The sequence below is a fragment of the Equus caballus genome, chromosome 18 (genome assembly GCF_041296265.1).
Source record: "Equus caballus isolate H_3958 breed thoroughbred chromosome 18, TB-T2T, whole genome shotgun sequence".
In the NCBI taxonomy this organism is placed as follows: domain Eukaryota; kingdom Metazoa; phylum Chordata; class Mammalia; order Perissodactyla; family Equidae; genus Equus; species Equus caballus.
Genome location: NC_091701.1, coordinates 73,982,336 through 73,995,528, shown reverse-complemented (window position 1 = coordinate 73,995,528; position 13,193 = coordinate 73,982,336). Strand labels below are relative to the sequence as shown.

The 13,193-nt window shown below is 38.5% G+C and overlaps 1 protein-coding gene across 5 annotated transcripts in view; it reads right to left on the bottom strand.

Annotated features, from left to right (window-relative positions):
- The window catches only part of PLCL1 (phospholipase C like 1 (inactive)), a 310,272-nt gene that overhangs the window by 52,591 nt on the left and 244,488 nt on the right, over window positions 1-13,193 (bottom strand). For all 5 annotated transcript variants that reach the window (XM_070241466.1, XM_023622295.2, XM_070241467.1 and 2 more), the window contains one exon: window positions 12,094-12,297. In XM_070241466.1, the coding sequence (XP_070097567.1) occupies window positions 12,094-12,297 (204 nt within the window). The remainder of the gene's footprint in view (window positions 1-12,093; window positions 12,298-13,193) is intronic.

Here is a 13,193-nt window from a genome sequence, read left to right as displayed (position 1 = left end):
ATATCATGACTCATAAACCTTCCATAGATTCCAATTTTCTCCTGAATTATATCTAAATTCCTAGAACCACAGAACTTTATATTTAGAAGTCACCTTAAAGACCATGTATCATGGACAATCCCATTTTACAGGTGGAAAAAACTGAGCCCAAAGTTGACTTGCCTAAAGTCACATAGCTAGTTAGTGAAATAGTTTAGACTAGAATCCAAGCATTCTTGAGGAACAGACCTAAGCTTATAAGTTGTTTTGTGATACAGATATTATACTAAAGTGTAGAATTCCTATTGCAAGTGCAAGTTGGTGATAAACATTAATAAAGTAGAATTCACCAAGTAAAGCATCGTGAAAACAAGTTTTTGCCATGACTGCTTCTCCCTCCAAGTCTAATTTGCAACATGTATCAACCGTTATAGATATTCATCCTATAAAACCTAGAAGGAAATGTACTTACTTGAGTCCACTGCTTTTTTAGGAAGGAGTTGTCAAATTTGGAAAGGCAGTCACTTAAGAATATGTGAGTCAATAAAAAGCCAATCTATTCTAGACCTATTTTGTTCTCTCCTCTTAAGAAGAGCAAAATAATTAATCTATCTCTCACCTTCCTTTTAATCAAAACACTGAGTTCTAGTTTTTGGTTCTGTAGTGGCTCATCTGTTCAGATTGCTTGAAATAAGACTTGAATTTTATTAAACTTGGTACATTTTAAAAATCTGATTGCTGTTACATATATATCTCCTAACTAGAATGAAGATAATTTCCTTCAATTTTTAATTTCCTTAAAAATTTTAAATCAGGGGCCAGCTCGGTGGCTCAGTGGTTAAGTTTGCACATTCCACTACAGCGGTCCGGGGTTCACCGGTTCGGATCCCAGGTGTGCCCATGGCACTGCTTGGCAGGCATCCCACATATAAAGCAGAGGAAGATGGGCACGGATGTTAGCTCAGGGTCAGTCTTCCTCAGAAAAAGAGAAGGATTGGCAGCAGATGTTAGCTCAGGGCTAATCTTACTCAAAAAAATAAAAATAAAAATAAATTTTAAATCAGATGAATAAAAGCATTGTTAACAAATTGAAATCTTTTGTTTTTAAGCAAAATCGATCCAATCAAGAGCGTTACTTTTCTGAGCATTTGCAAGCTTAGTGCAAGTCTGCTGCCTTTGTTGTACGCAAAGAAGTATTTTCAGTCCTTGGGACTAGCTCTGAGCCACAATTCCAAGCCTGATTTATAATGGCACAGGACAAGAGAACTTGCACAGAGCAGACCACAGGACATTGTCTCCACACTCATGATAGTGACAGGATCCACCTCAGTGAGCTGCTTTCTGCGTAAAGGGATCGTTTTGCCTTTTCTTTTCTCTAGTTGTTCTGTTTCCCAAACAGTTGTCAGCCATATCTTGAGTAATCATTAGAAATGTTTGTTTTTATCCAGCTATGATTAAAATTTAGCTCATTCATAAAATTACCAGGGGACTAACTTTCCTGAACCTTCTCCAGAATTTTCGGGCCAATTAACTACCTTTAACTAAAAGGTTTGCAAGGACTTGAGTATTTGAGAAGGCAAAGTGAATTCTGAGGATGTATATTCCACAAAGGAGCCAGCCTGAATACTCGCTTATTGACGCATCTGGGATATCCAGTGTCCTTGGGACCCTGGTACCAAGTGGAAATGTTGCCAAGACTCAAGATGCTGACAGTTCCCACATTATACAGAAAATGAATCAGAAGATATTGCCACACCCTCGACTGAAGGAAGTTTCAATGCACTAAGGGTAGGACATCTTGTTTTTAAATAGCCAGCTCTGCTTGAGCACATGCCAGCAGACTGTTCTTTTTCTGGGTTCTATTATTATACAAGCCAATATACTTTTTGAAATGCAAACTAATATAAAGTTCCACACAAACTTCACAATAAGAGAGAGGGAGGGAAGGAGAGTATCTTTGACTTATCTGATTTCAATTTATTGATTTCAATAAGCAAAACTACGCTGGGGACTGCAGACATTCCTCCAACCTTTTCCTATCCTAAACTCAATATATCTTGGTAAGAACACTGACAGGAGAGAATGTATTTAATCCAACCCATTACACTTGGCTTTATTGTGATACCTGCCAGCGTACTGGTTACACTAGAAGAGTGATTAAAGACAGCGGTTGGCTCTTTTTGCTAGATTTCAAGACGTACTAAGAAATGAACAACTGCCCTCCACATCACACCCCACTGACGCAGTAAAAGATTAAATCACCCTTGACTTATGTCCTCTAGATTGTTTCCACTTCTTTTTTATCTTCAGAAAATCAGTTGCGCTTACGGTAGTAAAGTTTTAACTTTTATGTTAATGTTAAATCATTCGGCATGGAAGTCACCTTTGGAGAATGCTTTGGGTTATTTTTACAGTCACAATCTCCTATAACTATTCCACCTCGGAATGCTACATTCCAAACACTAACTCTCCAAAAGTTCTCACATTCATTTAAAACACTGCAAAGAACCAAATACGTTAGACAAATGCTTCTTGACTATGCATGAAAAATCAGACAGCTGAGAATATTAGAAGAGTAAAAATTCAGCTATCTAAAGAAAAAATTATAGAAAAGTCCAACGATATTTTTGTTTAAAAATTATTTGCAAATAAAATTCTGCTGAGCATGAGGTGGGAGTTGGGGGGGTGTATTATAAGTCACTGTAAAAAGCCCATCACAGGCCTCAACGTCCTTAGACTCCATCCAGCCCAGGACTTAAAACGCCATCTGGTCCACTCGGGACCCTGTGTGTCTCTGCTCCTTCCCTTTTCAGGTGTAAGTCCTGCCTTCCCATCAGGACTTCCCGCTCCTCCAGGGAGAAATTGTGCTTCATACCATTCCTTTCCCCCAGCACCCTGCACAACAGCGGGCAGCCAAAATGTCTTTGTTGAGCTGGCTAATCAAAAGCCTAAAGATACACACAAAATGACATGTCCAAGGAGAAAGCGGTGTTTTAAAGTGCCAAATATTCGTGTTTCCATCTCATTTTACTCATATTTCTCTTGAGTCAAAGAGCTGTCATGCTTCGCATCATGGCTATTTGTGCTGATACCTTCTCTGCTTATTCATCTCCGTATTGCACAGAATCTACTAAAGTTCTTTATACATGGTATGTATCGAATGTCATGAATAAAGTCAATGAATGAATCTTTTCTTAATAAGGTAAGTTTTGCGAGAGGTTAGGACTTTGATTGATGGAGAAGCAATTAAGGCTAGGAAGGCATTCGAGGTGGCACGGAACATAGAGACAAAGGATGGATAATGAAAAGGATGCAGAAGAGAAATCAGGTTGCCTGAGGAGAGGGTTCAAACAGAAGCAAATGAGCAGTGGGGTTTCAAACAATCCGCACTGGGGGTGAGGGCTTTGCAAGGTGGCCAAACATCAGATGCAGAATTTGAGGATGATTATTTCAATCGCTGAACTAGGGAAAGGCAGAGACTAGATGGAGGACTTCTCAGCCTGCTGAAAAATTCAGGCAGGAGGAGAAGAGAGAAGCGTAGTCAATGTAAGGAAATGGATACACACGAGAAACACCACAAGGTAAGAAGCAATGGATCTCATTAATATTGAAGAGTAGGTAACAAGACCTTGCTGGAGTTACTATGGAGAGAGAGAACATTCAGAAATCATTGGGAGGAACTGAGGACCGTTGGCACGGTGGTCTCTCTCACAGTGGTCAGATAAGGGTCAATGAGTACCTAGGAAATAAAAAGATGAACCCAGGTTTTGACATATTAGATGGCTGTTGTTTGTTCTTGAGACACCCAGATGATGTCCCATAATCAAATGTAGAAACGTGACTAGAGTAAATGTTAGGGCTGGGGCTCAAGACAGGTTTCAAAACTAATATTCAATCTACCTGCATAAAAGCACTATTGTAAAAAGAAAAGAAAAAAGTCAAACCCATTCAAACAAACTAATTTTGATAGCGTCCTACTGAAACTACAAAGTATTTTCCAGTGTAATCACCAACCGTTACCACCTCAGTTCAGTGATGAGTTACATAAGCACATCACCAATCACAGACTCACATGCCTGCGATGGACGGTGCCTGGTGGCCTCTCCTCACTGTCAGCCACCAGAGCACAGGGTCTGCTGGACCTTCCACGGCACTTAACACAGCGGCTGGCACGTGGGAGGAGCTCAGCAGATGTTTATGAAATTAAACATCTCCATTCGTGGCTCTAACACTAGGCAACTCTTTCAGCAACCAATATTCATTTTTAACAACCTCAAGAATAAGATTAATCCTCAATGATAAAAAAAAAAACGCACCTCACATCATATCACTTTTATTAGCAAACATAATTATGCTGCATTCACAGCCTTAAAAGACTTAGCAGTGACTCTATGACTATGTTACCTACTTCAGTGGTGTATTTTCTCAAAAAGTGGAAATCCAGAGTGGGGAAGTGATGCTCGCTCTTCAAGAGGCCTGAGCCAAAAGCCATCACAGCGCAATAAAGGGATCAGGCACTTAGAAATGGTGTTCTGCTCTTAAATTAAGTTCTTGGGAGAGGTTCTGAAAAACTGCCCTGATGACCACAGAGAGACTGAAACGGCGCTGGGCGAGCAGTCCCCTGCGCACAGCTCTCCTCCGTGTGTCCCTAGCCCAGGAAGGAGGCGTCAGTTCCTCCTTCAACTTATAGGGCCTGTTCTACTTGTCTGAGTTATTGATTAATAATGTTCCCAGTTTGCTTTAGTGCTTTTCAGAAGCTGTCATATCCCACCTCTGGCTGTGACATGTGCTTGATACCAGGAAAGTCACCTCTGCTTTCGTTGCCCTAAATATCAGGCAGGCATTTATGTGGCTATATCCCAACTCAGCATATTAAGGGCGACTGCAGACAGGACTGCCTTTAGGAAAAATGGCAATTCCTTGAGCAGCCTCACCTTCACCCTACCCAGGCTTGGGGAACCCTCAGTCATTAGGATCTCTTCCCTTCCCAGGTAAAAACCGGCTGGTAGGACAGGATCTGTGAAATTCATTCGAAGGTACAAATTACTGATAACCCAATGTGTTACTACTCACAGAGATTTTCTTTGCATTTTAAAAGAGATAAAAAGGCTTAAAGAAATTGATTGTAATTTGGAAATTTTGAGTACCAGTGGGCAGATAGAAAACATATGTTTTAAATAAGATATGGAAAGGGGAAGGGGGATGTCTCCAGATATTATGCTGTGGAAATAAGCCCACTCTACTACAAATATATTAGGGTTTTGATTACTTGATATCAACACAGATGCTATAATAGAATAATAATTACAATATTACTATTAAAATGACTTTAAGACTGAATTTTTAAAACTCTCAAGAAGAAATATTTCCAAATATTAAATTAGCTAGTGTTTGGTAAGAAATAAGGACAACTCAGCTCATTAGGGAAAAGCTCAATGTAGAAAAAATCCGTACAGAGAAACTCGGGGTCAAGGTTTGCTAGAATAGTCTCATTTTCTTTCCTCTTGATAAGCAGTAGAGACTGACACACTCAGGCTGGCTTTCAATATGCGAAGATTACCTGGTTGCCTGATTTGTTTTCTTTTGATACCGAAATAAGCTGAACATTCCTACCCCTTTGGAAAGGATTTCAGGTTTTTTGTTCTAAACATATTCTATATTTTTTTAGGAGTTACAACTTTTCCTTTTGGACGGCATCTATACAGTTCATTACCATTTCTGAGAAATCCAAATGTTGCAGCAACTTGAGTCTAAGTTGAACAGGCACGATGTTCATTTTGGAATTACTGCCCCCACACCACCACCAGGCAATAAACCCCAGATCTGCCTTCTGCCTTAGTCATCCAAATAAGCTTTTATTAATAGTCTGTAGGGGGGTTTTTAGACTTTCTTTTTATGAGAAGTTTTAGGTCTACATAAAAATTAAGGAGAAAGTACAGAGAGTTCCCATCTACCCTCTCACCCCACCTCCACTTTTCCCTCCTGCTAACATCTCACACTAGTGTGGTACACTTATCACAATTCAAGAGCCAATATTGACACCTTGTGATTAGCTAAAGTCCATAGTTTACATTACTGTTCACTCTTTGTGTTGTACATTTTATGGGTTTTGACAAATGCATAATGACAGGTGTCCACTAGTACAATATCATACAGAATAGTTTTACTGTCCTAAAAATCCCTTGGGCTCCACTCATTCATCCTCCCTCCCTTCTTCCACCCTGCCCGCAGCCCCTTGCAACTACTGATCTTTTTACTGTCTCCATAGTTTTGCCTTAGTCTCTAGGTTTTTAACTGTATGTCTAAGACAGGGAATAATTTGGCTAGGGTGGTATCATAGGAGTAAAACAAGGGGACTTAAAGATTTACCATAAAACACATTCAATTATAGCATGGGAACTACACTATTTTCACCAACAACAGATGCCTCTATTTACTTTTTATTCAACTAACATTAGTTGATAACATACTATGTGCCAGCACTCTTTTAGGAGCTAGAGATAATGGTAGTAAAGAAAGATAGACAGGGTCTCTGCCCTCATGGAGTATACATTCAAACTGAGAGGTAAAGGAGGACAGAAATTAAACAAAAAGTCAAGCAAAATATTTTTCATTCTTGCTATGTAGGACTATGGAAATCAAACAGGGCTATGTGATAGAGTGACAGCTGGGGACAGCAGTTAGAGAACGCTTCTCTGAGGATATGACATTTCAGATAAGAATTAAGAGATAAGAAGGAATTATCCATGCAAGAGAAGAATGTTCCAGGCACAGAGAACTGCAAATAAAATGACCTGGAGTTTGGAACAAGCTTGGTCTGATTGCAGAAAGAAAGCAAGCTCATGTGCTGGGGGAGTGAGCAGAAGCGAGGGTCCAGGGTGAGGTTGGGAGAGGCAAGAGAGATAAGTAAGCCAGGCCAGACCATAAATGGCCCCGCAGGCCACAGTGAGGAGTTTCTATTTTATTTTATGGGAAGCCACCAGAGGATCTTAAGCAGAAAAGTGACATGGTCAGATTTATGTTTTTAAATGATCACTCTGGATCTGCAGAATATCTTGGGGGACCTCTTTAAAATAAATACTAACACTGATACATCAAGAGCATTAAAAATGCCAACCAATACAAAGCAAAACCTAAAAGCTAAAAATGGCATTTTTACGTTCAATACTGTCACAACACTCATCTGGCCCTACCCACCCACCCCCTAAAAGAAACAACAAACAGAGACGTCAGCAGGATTTTCGATCACTTCCACAGTCTGCTGAGTTTACCATTTGATGTAAGGATATTTATACTCAACTCCTTACCAAAATGAAAAGCCATTTCCATAGGGAACTATAAAAGAAGACATCGTTATAAGTATTTCTGCTGTCCACGGTAGCCTTTGATTTTAAGCTTTGGAAAACTATGCTATGCTTATAATTACAAATTGCATTTTAAAAATACAAATGAGAAAAAGCTCATGTTCACATTTGGCACCAGCAGATAAAACGGAAAAACAAAACCCCATCGGACACTTGGGGATGTGAAATGGAAATGGGCCAAACACAGTTCAGGTGCTTTTCTGCTTCTTATAGGCCCAGCTCCGGGGGACCAGGCTCCCCTCTCAGTGAATGATTCTTCTTGCTTAGCTTAAAAGGGAATTGGAGTGATTTCCACTGTCTGTTTCTATGGCAACTAGTACCCTAATTTCACCTCTCAGATGGCAATTATACCTATTCACTGAATAGCTTTCAGTCCCTACTTTTATGATGAAAAAATTGATTTCATGAAAAATGAGATACAGGTAATAGGCGAACTTTTCCCCCAGCAGCCATGAAGTACAGTTTATAAGAGGTTCAATCACTCATAAGCAAAATACACTCTATGGGATTTTTTCCTTTTTCAGCTGTAGAATGGTTATCCTAAACATCTTCCAGTTGTGTTTGATGATAAAACATTATTCTTTTCTTCTTTACTGTTTCTTTTTATTCAATTATAAAAATCAGTCAGGTTCACTATAAAGAGTTTGGCAAATAGAGAAAAAATATGGAAAAACATAAATAAGAAAATAAAATTCATGCTCCTTAGTTAAAAATAATCACTATTATGGAAGAATAAACACAGTTAAAACGCCCCTACTACCTAAAGCTATCTACAGATTCAACGCAATCCCAATCAGAATCCCAATGGCATTCTTCACAGAAATAGAACAAAGAATCTTAAAAATCATATGGGGCAAGCAAAGACCCCAAATAGCCAAAGCAATCCTGAGAAACAAGAACAAAGCTGGAGGCATCACAATCCCTGACTTCAAAACATATTACAAAGCTATAGTAATCAAAACAGCATGGTACTGGCACAAAAACAGTCACACAGATCAATGGAACAGAACCGAAAGCCCAGAAATAAAACCACCCACCCACAGAAAGCTAATCTTTGACAAAGGAGCCAAAAACATACAATGGAGAAAGGAAAGTTTTGTTAATAAATGGTGCTGGGAAAACTGGACAGCCACATGTAAAAGAATGAAAGTAGACCATTATCTCTCTCCACACACAACAATAAACTCAAAATGGATCAAAGACTTGAAGGTAAGACCTGAAACCATACAACTTCTGGAAGAAAATAGAGGCAGTATACTCTTTGACATCAGTCTTAAAAGGATCTTTTTGAATACCATGTGTACTCAGACAAGGGAAACAAAAGAAAAAATAAACAAGTAAGACTTCATCAGACTAAAGAGCTTCTGGAAGGCAAAGGAAACCAGAATCAAAATGAAAAAACAACCCACCCGAATGCAAACTGGTGCAGCCACTATGGAAAAGAGTATGGAGATTCCTCAAAAAGTTAAGAATAGAAATACCTTATGACCCAGCCATCCCACTACTGGGTATCTATCCTAAGAACCTGAAATCAGCAATTCCAAAAGTTCCATGCACCCCTATGTTCATCGCAGCATTATTCACAATAGCCAAGTCATGGAACCAACCTAAGTGCGCAGCAACTGATGATTGGATAAAGAAGATGTGGTATATATATACAATGGAATACTACTCAGCCATAAAAAAGGACAAAGTCGTCCCATTCACCACAACATGGATAGACCTTGAGGGCATTATGTTGAGTGAAATAACCCAGACAGAGAAATACGAACTCTGTATGACTCCACTCATAGGTGGTAGTTAACATATGGACAAAGAGAACTGATCGGTGATTGCCAGGGGAAAGGGGGTGGGGGGAGGGTACTAGGGGTGAAGTGGTGTACCTACAACATGACTAATAATGATGTACAACTGTAATTTCACAAGGATGTTAACTTTCACAACCTTAATTAAAAAAAAACCCCACCAACTGGGAGAAAATATTTGCAAATCATATATCCAACAAAGTGTTAACCTCCATAATATATAAAGAACTCACACAACTGAACTACAAAAATACAAACAACCTGATCAAACATTGGGCAGAGGACATGAACAGACATTTTTACAAAGAAGATCTACAGATGGCCAAAAGGGACATGAAAAGATGCTCAACATCACTAATCATTAGGGAAATGCAAATCAAAACTACACTTAGATATCACCTTACGCCCGTTAGAATGTCTATAATCACCAAGACAGAAAAACAAATGTTGGAGAGGATGTAGAGAAAAGGGAACCCTCATACACTGCTGGTGGGAATGCAAACTCATGCAGCCACTATGGGAAACAGTATGGAGATTCCTCAAAAAATTAAAAATAGAAATACCATGTGATCCAGCCATCCCACTACTGGGTATTTATCCAAAAAACTTGAAATTAACAATACAAAGAGGCTTATGCACCCCCTATGTTCATGGCAGCATTATTCACAATAGCCAAGATACGGAAGCAACCCAAGTGCCCGTCAACTGATGATTGGATAAAGAAGATGTCATATATATATATACAATAAAATACTACTCAGCTATAAAAAAGGACAAAATTGTCCCATTTGCAACCACATGGATAGATCTTGAGGGTATTATGTTAAGTGAAATAAGCCAGACAGAGAAAGACAAACACCATATGATTTCACTTATTTGTGGAACATAAGCAAACTTACGGACAAAGAGAACAGTGTGGTTACCAGGGGAAGGGAGGTAGGAGGTAGGCACAGGGGGTGAAGGGGCATACTTATATGGTGTATGACAAATAATAATGTACAACTGAGATTTCACAATGTTCCAAACTGTTATGGCACAATAAAAAAATTAATTAAAAAAAAGAAGAGAAGAGGGTAGAATCTTCTATTAAAGTACATAATCAGTTTTATAAAGAGGTAGTCAGTGATTATCCTGAGAGTAAGAACAGGTCAAAAACAGAAAGGATATTAACAAATCTCCAGGCCTTTGATTTACCCTATAAAATATATCATGAGTTTCACCAACAAAAGCTTATTTAAACCTAGAAAAAAAATAATCACTATTAATATCCTGCTAGTATTTTAGCTATGTACACATATAAATACAATTTAAATCTTATAGTGTATATTTTTTATAACCAGACTTCTTCACAAAACATATTATAAGGAGTTCCCCACATCATTAAATATTCTTCTAACACATTATTTTAATGGTTTCAAAAGAGTCTATAACATGGTTTACTGTATTTTTTGTAACCAATCCTTCTATGTTGACATCATTAAACCTATATGTTTACGTAAATCTCTATTGACTTATAATAAATCCCTGGAAAGGAAATATGTAGCTCAAATGGGGTAAACATTTTAAATTACATCACCAAATTTTTCCCCCCAAATTATCTCACTTTATTTTCCCGCTAGAAGTGGATGGATGAGAGTATCCATTTCCTTAAATTCTTTATCAGAGGTACTTTTTTAAAAAGAAAAGAAAAATGCCAATTTGATGGAGAGGGCAAGTATCTCACTTCATTTCTTTAATATCTTTAATTAAAAATTTACTTTAACGTTAAATATGTCTTTGCATTTTCATTGGGTTTTTTTTAGGGGGAGGAGACACATGAATTGCCTGTTCACCCCTGAAGCACAGCTATCTGCTGTCCCCTAATATCCACCCTCCCTCTATCTCTTAGTAACCGAAGAGACAACTTTTAGCTAGGCACATAGCCCCTTGAAATAAAGACATTTCCCATTCTCCTTCACAGCTAAGTGTGGCTATGTGTCAATTCCAGGCTAATGAAATATAAGCAAAAGTGATCCACGCTATTTCACAGAAATATACTTAAAAAGAGAGGATATGCCTCTTTTTCCTCTTCATCTTTCCTGATGGTTCCAATGCAGATGTTATGGTTGGAGCTCAGCAGCCATTTTGGACTCTGAGGATGGTCTAGGGACAGTGGAGCAGAAAGCTCGAGGGAGCCCAGGTTCCTAAGACTGTGGACGTGCCACTCTCAATGGCTGGTCTCCAGATTTTTATGTGAGAGAATAAAACTTTGTATTTTTAAGCCATGACTGGTTTGCATTTTTTGGTTCATGAAGCTGAACTTAATCCTGATTGATGTAAGATTCTTTTCACGGTATTTTTTTCCTTATCTATTTTTAAGTGTTCTTTCTATTTTAAGGACATTTACACTTTATCTAGCACACATGTTACAAATTTTCCCAGTTTTTCATTTGCTCCTTAATTTTTTTTATGGAATTAGGAGATGTAAAAATATAGTTATTCTTAAATTTAATTGCTACATAAATTCTATTATATATTCAGAAAAGTCAGATAACATTATGAGCTTAGAAATAAAAACTCCAGAGAAATGCCTAGTTTTAACCATCATAAGGCAGCCCTGAGACATAAGTTTACTTGCTAGAGGTGTGCAATTAAATGATTATTTTCAGGCTAAAGTCACTTGGAGGATGAGAAATTGTTTATACCCTTGAGGACTTAATCAATAATTCATTCTTCGCTAAAGCGGAGATTTTCCATTTGCATTCTGTGGAGCTCTGGGTTCAGAGCACCTCCTCGGAGTCTCCACTGGGGCTTATGGGAAGCAGAGAGGGCCAACTCTGCCTGCTACCCCCAAACCAGGTTTCAAAGGCAATGATTTTGTGTTATTCATTAGAGTTCCATGAAAGAGCCCTGCCATATGATCTCCCACATGCATAGATAAGAAATACAGCGTCACAATATCCTACCAGATCATAAGCAGCCAGCATCTTTTTCTGCACATCTGGAATTGCCCCCAGAGGCTCCAGATAAGGGAAGTTATCTTTCATCACAAGAGAGACTGAGGGAGAATTGTCACTGGCGATGAGCCGAGAGGACAGGGTCAACAGGCACTGCTTTAGACTGGCGATAGGAGGAAGTCCACACAGCTCCTTAACAGACACGATGGCATTCTGCGGGGAAGAAAACATGGAATTACACTTCTGACCACATGACACTTCACCCCCAGCACTCCTAGGCTTACACAAAACCATATTCATAAAGGAACACCCTTAAATACAGATATCGTGTGGAGCAAACTGGATTATAACCAACCAGAAAGGTTGTGTTATGCACACAGATAACACAGAGCTAATTCACTATTAGACTTCATCTTTCTCAGTTTTCAGCAACCACTACAAATATGCCACAAAGCAAAGCAGATTGAGACTCAAGGCTACACAGTGCTTTTCAAAGCCAAGCACTGGAATATTCATACAAACTAGCATTGGCCAGTCATGAACACCTTATTTTATTTGTATCCTGATGGTCATAAAAGCATGTCAGTGGTTGTCCATCGGAGTGCATCTCCTTCAGGCTCTTCCCCTCAAGGGAGCAGGCTGCCATCACTCACCACGTGCACTTAACTAACCATCAATGGTACTCTTTGTCATCCCATCAGAGATGCACCTCACAGATGCACATACTAAAACACATTTCATGTTGGGCTATGTTTGTCCATGTTACAGGCTTTTAAAAAATTCATTTGAAATAAGAATTATGACTATTTTATGTTTTATTAACAGCAAATAATACCTAACCTATTATATGTCTCCTGAATTTAGTGACAATGATAGTACTCATTTTTCTACTGATTAGGCTCCAAATAATCCTCAACCCAAAAGAGTTTCTGTTGAGACGATATAAATTATCAGTACTACCTGGAAAAACTTTATCCATAACCAACTCTCCTTAATATGTATTTTAAACACATAATATATATAAAGGATATATTTCAAGAATTATATAGAAATATACAAAATCTACTTCTATTTATAAATTTAGATGTAGAAATGATTTATAACTAATC